A 6,932-nucleotide genomic window follows, 5' to 3' on the forward strand; every position below is an offset into this window, starting at 1 on the left:
TTCAACATCAAAAATATTGTCATCATTATCAGTATTATTGCCGTTATTGAATTCATTTTGATTATCATTAGTGTTATTATAACTAATACTACCTAATTTATAACGGTATTTTGTTACACCGCCCGTTGCATTAATGTTTAAATCTTGTAGTCGTATATCATGCGGTTACTAACATGGAGTCTTCTCACTGAAAAAATAGGACTTCCATGATTTATATTTCGGACTAGAAGTCATTTCATATTGGTGTAAAATGGAAAGATAATTAACAACATGACTATTAAAGAATGACCCGCACACACATGCACACACACGCACGCACGGATGGACGTATCATGTTATGAATCTAGGAAAATCCTGTTCTAGCTCAATTATTATCATTATTGTTATCATTGTTTATTAGCATTATTATTATTATCAATATTATTATTATCATTATCAATATTATTATTATCAATATTATTATTATTATCAATATTATTATTATTATTATCAATGTTATTATTATTGTCACTATTATTAGTATCATTATTATCACTTTTTCTTATTATTATCATACTATTATTATCATCATCATCATTATTATTGGTGTTATTATAATTCACTGAAGCAAGTACCGCCAGTTTATTTACACAACTATCCGAGGGAGGAAGTAGCAGAGGAAGAGAACAAGAAGAGGGTGAAGAAAGAAGGGAGAGTAAGGAGGCTTAAACAGAAAAGATGGGGAAGACTGAAAGACGAAGAGGGAGATGGAGAAGAGGGAAAGAAGGGGCTGAAAAAAAACGAAAGGGAATGGTTCATGGGAAAGGGAGGAAGAAAGGAGAGGAGGATCAGAGAAAATAAATAGGAAAAGGGATAAGGGAGCGAATGAGGTGGGTGAGTGTAAGGAAGAAGAGGAGGGAAATGAGAGAGAGCAGATGTAGGGCTTAAAAAGTGGGAGGAGGGACTGGATTTAAGCAAGATCTAGGAGTCATCATCATCATCATTATTTCTATTACCATTGTTAATATTATCCTTACTATCACGATCATTATAATAATAATGATAATAGTAATAAAAATAATCATCATCATCCCTATTAATTAATTTTATTATTATTACCATTTTTTCGGTATTATCAATTATCAACAATACTATTTTTGTGTTAATTTATCGAGTAAAGTACGACGGAAGTGAAGGAGGTAATCTGCTTATATCATACAGTTCTTCAAGATAATTTCCAAATTTTCATTACGTTTGAAAACTTGAATGAAAATGTCATTTTTTTTTTTTTTTTCCAACTGTAAGGAATGTGTTGCAATATCAGAATCTAGCTCTTTTGATTTACACTACAATAAAGTACCGAACATTTTAGTATAGTATAATAGGACAATTTTGTTTTCTTAGTAAATTGTCACCATCACTATTTCGTCGTCTAATCCCTTCAACTTTTAGTACCCTCGGATTATGAGCGTCGATAATTGAGATGTTTCTATAAATATAAATGTTTGTAATATTTTAAGGGATAGAGATACTAAGAGGCAATCTATGATCACACCATAAGAGATCATTTTATCAAAACTTTTTGATACTTTTTCTGCTAAACCACATAATATTTTTTATGGTAACTTCTAGTCCGCAGTCCCTTTTAATATATATTATGTGATTAATTATAATTAATTTGTACTTGATAATAATATTATTAATACCATAAAACATATCTTAATAATCATTCTATATAGTAGTAATACTGACAACGGTAATAATAATAATAATAATTGTAATAATAATGATGATTATTATTATAATTGTAATTATAATAATAATAATAATGATTATTATCATAATTATAATTATGATGATAATAATAATAATGATAATGGTCATGATAACAATAATTAGAGAGAGAGATTATAGTAAACATTCCATATAATTTTCGGTAGGCCTACTTTAACATATAGTGGCATTTTTTCTCGATATCACGAGAACATTTAGAGCGAACATCTGAGCTGTTGTTCTGCCACCTATTATGTGCTAGAAACTGTTTGCTAAGGTTTCAAAGTTCATAAGTAAATAGTGTAAATAGCCCACAGCTACAAGTTACTTTAAGAGAGGTGACACCGTTGTATTGACGGAAATTCAAAATGGAAATTTTTGCATTCATCCCGAACATATATTTTAAATTCCTTTTTTGGGGGGGCTTCTTTTCCAATTATTATTATCATCTTACTGTTATTGGTGAAAATATACCATATCGCACAGATTGACAGCGTAATTAAAGTGGCAGAGATGATGACATCATTGCATTCAGCCATTGAGATACAAAACATAGCAAGAAGCATTTTAATAATTTACTCCGTTTTTTTATTGATGATAATAGAGTTCTTTACCATTAACAGGCGTCAGAATACTCAAAGGAAAAAGTCATTGTCATTTTTAAGTTCAATGGGTAAAATGTAAGTAGTGCTACCCGTCTTAAATGTACCTTGTTTTACTACATTTTACCTTTAATCGTATTTTTTTTTTCAAATTTTCACGTGGATTAAAAAAAAATATATATAGCTGCTGCATATAAAGTTTCGATTTTTTTTTTTAGTGGACTCATTTAATTTACATCAATTTACAGCTGTCTGTTTGGTTAGATTTAGAAGTTACTGTATGTGTCGAAAGTTATTATAATTGTTGCTATGATTACAGTCGTTAAAAAAAAAAAAAAAAAAAAAAATGATGTGTGAATAAAAAAAAAAAAAAAAAAAAAAATCTAAATCTCAAAATGTTTGAGTTTTGATATTATCTGTGGGCAAGAATAAAAGGGATTTTCCTTAAGTACATGTCTTAGTTGTAGTTTATTTTTATTGTATTACACTAACCTTTCATACAAGACTCATGCATCACCACTTTTCTACAGCTGGCTTGTCTCCTCCTCGTGGCGGCAGCATGGGCTGCGCCACCACCGGCTCCTCGCGTGGTCGGAAACGCTACCGAGATAGATGTAGGTCGGGACAAGAGAAACTCCGACTGCTATGACTATAGTAATTGGTGCAATATGTGCGACCCATGTGTCCCGTGCAACTATAACCAACACTGTTACCAGTATAACTGTTATGATCCATGTTGGGGCTGGGCAACGCCTGCGCCCATTTGGCCTTCTGTAGACCCCATACCTCCAGTATGGCCCACTGTCCCTCCTGTGTGGCCTACCAGACCACCCGTCGATCCTACACCGCCCCCGTGGTACACCAGACCCCCAGTTGACCCCACACCTCCATGGAACACTTATCCCCCTGTTGACCCCACGCCTCCATGGAACACTTATCCCCCAGTTGACCCCACGCCTCCATGGAACACTTATCCTCCTGTTGACCCCACGCCTCCATGGAACACTTATCCTCCTGTTGACCCCACGCCTCCATGGAACACTTATCCCCCTGTTGACCCCACGCCTCCATGGAACACTTATCCGCCTGTTGACCCCACGCCTCCATGGAATACTTATCCCCCTGTTGACCCCACGCCTCCATGGAACACTTATCCGCCTGTTGACCCCACACCACCCCCATGGAACACTAGACCCCCTGTTGACCCCACACCACCCCCATGGAACACTAGACCCCCTGTTGACCCCACGCCTCCATGGAACACTTATCCCCCTGTTGACCCCACGCCTCCATGGAACACTTATCCGCCTGTTGACCCCACACCACCCCCATGGAACACTAGACCCCCTGTTGACCCCACGCCTCCATGGAACACTTATCCCCCTGTTGACCCCACGCCTCCATGGAACACTTATCCGCCTGTTGACCCCACACCACCCCCATGGAACACTAGACCCCCTGTTGACCCCACACCTCCATGGAACACTAGACCCCCTATCGACCCCATACCGCCATGGTATACTCGCCCGCCAATACCAGATCTGACTCCAGTTTGGGCAACAAAGACCCCAAGACCCACAAGACCAACTTACATCCCAGTGTGGGCTACTAAGACCCCAAGGCCAACTTACATCCCAGTTTGGGCTACTAAGACCCCAAGACCAACTTACATCCCAGTGTGGGCTACTAAGACCCCAAGGCCAACCTACATCCCAGTCTGGGCTACTAAGACCCCGAGACCCACAAGACCAGATTACACCCCAATCGGAGTTACAAAGACCCCGAGACCCACAAGACCAGATTACACCCCAATCGGAGTTACAAAGACCCCGAGACCCACAACACCAGATTACACCCCAATCGGAGTTACAAAGACCCCGAGACCCACAAGACCAGATTACACCCCAGTCGGAGTTACAAAGACTCCAATACCAACATTACCTACGCCTACAAATGCCCGTAGAAAACGTGGGTAAGTAGGTTACATTCATTCCGTCTTGACTATCTTTCACATTGAAATATATATTTTGAAGAAGAGGATGAACCTCAAACAATTATCTTTCAGGTGTGACAAGATGTGTATTGATGGTGAACAAAATCACTACTGCTGCAATGAAGGTAAGTGACCGTATATACAAACACATGTATATATATATGCCAAAAATTGACTTAAAAAAAGGAACAGTTTCTCAGCTTTGGCCATGTACAGTTTTCCACAGTTCCAACTGGTACACCCCCATGGTCTAAAGACTGTATTTTTTCTGGTATTATATGCATAGTACTCAGAATTCTATGAACAGAATGCACTTGTTTGTAACGAAGCCTGTGACTGGGTCGTGATATTTCACAATTACTTTCACTGATATTAGCCTGATATTAAAAAGTTTGGAAACATTACAATGTTTTGCCCAATGCGAACATTATTGGTGTTTTCTTTATAAAAGAGTAATTAGAACTGCTACAACTGGTATCTTTAGCACAATCACGAAACCCAAACATTGATGACAACCTTTAATCTCAAATAATTTTTTGACAAAATGCGTTTGTTAAGAGATATATAAAGAGTTTTTGTTAAGTTCATAAATTTAAAACATATTATTTTGAGAAGGTAAACTACAAATCATCTTTAAAGGTAAATCGTAAGGTTTTCTTAGATAACAAAACTGAATTATGCAGTTAGTTTTTCCTTTATATTTTCTTAGTATGTATTTGCATACGTATATATTCACGCGTGAATATTCAAAACAAAAGCTGAATTTATTACTTATTTAGGGTATAAATTCTATAACATACATATTCTTCTGAAGTGTACAGAAAGTAACAGATTCATATTAATACACCTTTCCCATATATCAAGATTCCTTACAAGAGGAGAAAGGACAATGCCCAGACCAGACTAGTGATTGCTCATCGGGTGGACGCCGTTCAGCTCGAGAGACGCAGGTGAGGTTAGGGTTCTTGTCAGGAGCGCTTCTATAGGCCTACTTTCCCTCTCTCTCTCTCTCTCTCTCTCTCTCTCTCTCTCTCTCTCTCTCTCTCTCTCTCTCTCTCTCTCTCTCTCTCTCTCTCTCTCTCTCTCTCTCTCTCTATCTTCCATCACGAAATTCCAATGAATGCTGTCGTATGGACCATTTCTTTAACCTTACATGCTTTTTGAGATTTAGTGTGATTATAATGTATATTTAGCTGAGGTTATGTTCACACACACACACACACACACACACACACACACACACACACACACACACACACACACACACACACATATATATATATATATATATAATATATATTCTTATTAAAAACAAATATAAATATATATAACGCCTTTTTCTAGTACATCTCAATTTGATTAAGTAGTTATTGTTAATTATATCATTGGATAATCATTATCATCAGCAGTAACAGTATTAAGTAGCTCTAGTATTAAAATAAACCCAGATAAATATATCACTTGTAGCCTCCACCCTTCCACCCCGGTAAAAGTAACCTTCCTTTTTCGCAGCCTGTGTGTAAGGTAGACAGAGACTGTGAAGGTAACCGACGGTGCTGTTTTGACGCATGTGAACAGGATTACGTTTGCATGGAAGTTCAGTCGCCGCTCGAACGCCTACTTAAAAATCCAGGAAGGAGGAACACAGGCATGTAAGGTATGTTAAAAACCGTTGTTATTGGTATGATTTACAGTTTCTTTTTATTATTTAATCATTTTTATCTTTTATTGTCGTGGTTATTATTGTTGCTACTTAATGATAGTCTATACCTTTTTGTGAACATTGTTAATACTGCCAATTATCATCATCATCATCATCATCATCATCATCATCATCATCATCATCATCAGTGTCATTATCATCATCATAATCATCATTTTCGTTATAGTACTGTTAGAGTTACTATCAGTCATGCTTTACAGTTATCAACTTAATTACGTTTCCCATTATTGCTAGTGACCACCGCAGTACCAGGTCGTGAAGTTCGGGAGCGACTCCGGGGCCGCCGAGGGAGTGGGTCGTCGCGCCCCTTCGCCCGCACCCCCCGACCGGGCCCCCGACGCCGCCTTCCTCAGGATCCGTTCACGGCGTCCCATCGAGGAGACTGTGGCGTGATGCGCTTGCCCCGCCAAAGACACCTTCTGTATCTTTTGCCTGTTCAATTAAAGGGATTGCATTTTTCACGATTTTTTTTTTTTTTTTTTTTGTGACGTCCTCAGTATCCTCTGTCCCTCACTCTCTCCCGTATCTATCCATATAGTTATCGACCTTTCTCTTCTCCTCTCTCCCTCTCTCTCTCTATGGAATGACATAAAAAAAATACAAATACACACATACAACACACACACACACACACACACACACACACACACACACACACACACACACACACACACACACACACACACATATATATATATTTATGAATATATATATATATATATTTTTTTTTTATTGAGTCAACTGAAAGCAGGTTCTTATCAAATTCGCTACTAGTCTCTCCTCAGTCTCGTTGATTTATGATTTATTAAGCATAATAACCAAAATATGGCTAAACATAATTCTAGAATACGTGCCAGATATT

General features: G+C 37.6%; 1 protein-coding gene across 1 annotated transcript in view; it reads left to right on the forward strand.

The window, feature by feature from the left end:
• The window catches only part of LOC125026253 (proline-rich extensin-like protein EPR1), an 18,803-nt gene extending 12,274 nt beyond the window's left edge, over positions 1-6,529 (forward strand). Inside the window, exons 8-12 of the mRNA XM_047614555.1 lie at positions 2,885-4,326; positions 4,420-4,472; positions 5,212-5,297; positions 5,860-6,004; positions 6,305-6,529. Of these exons, the coding sequence (XP_047470511.1) occupies positions 2,885-4,326; positions 4,420-4,472; positions 5,212-5,297; positions 5,860-6,003 (1,725 nt within the window). The 3' untranslated portion in view covers position 6,004; positions 6,305-6,529. The remainder of the gene's footprint in view (positions 1-2,884; positions 4,327-4,419; positions 4,473-5,211; positions 5,298-5,859; positions 6,005-6,304) is intronic.
• The last annotated feature ends 403 nt before the right edge of the window (positions 6,530-6,932 follow it).

Source organism: Penaeus chinensis, chromosome 6, assembly GCF_019202785.1.
Source record: "Penaeus chinensis breed Huanghai No. 1 chromosome 6, ASM1920278v2, whole genome shotgun sequence".
Classification (NCBI taxonomy): domain Eukaryota; kingdom Metazoa; phylum Arthropoda; class Malacostraca; order Decapoda; family Penaeidae; genus Penaeus; species Penaeus chinensis.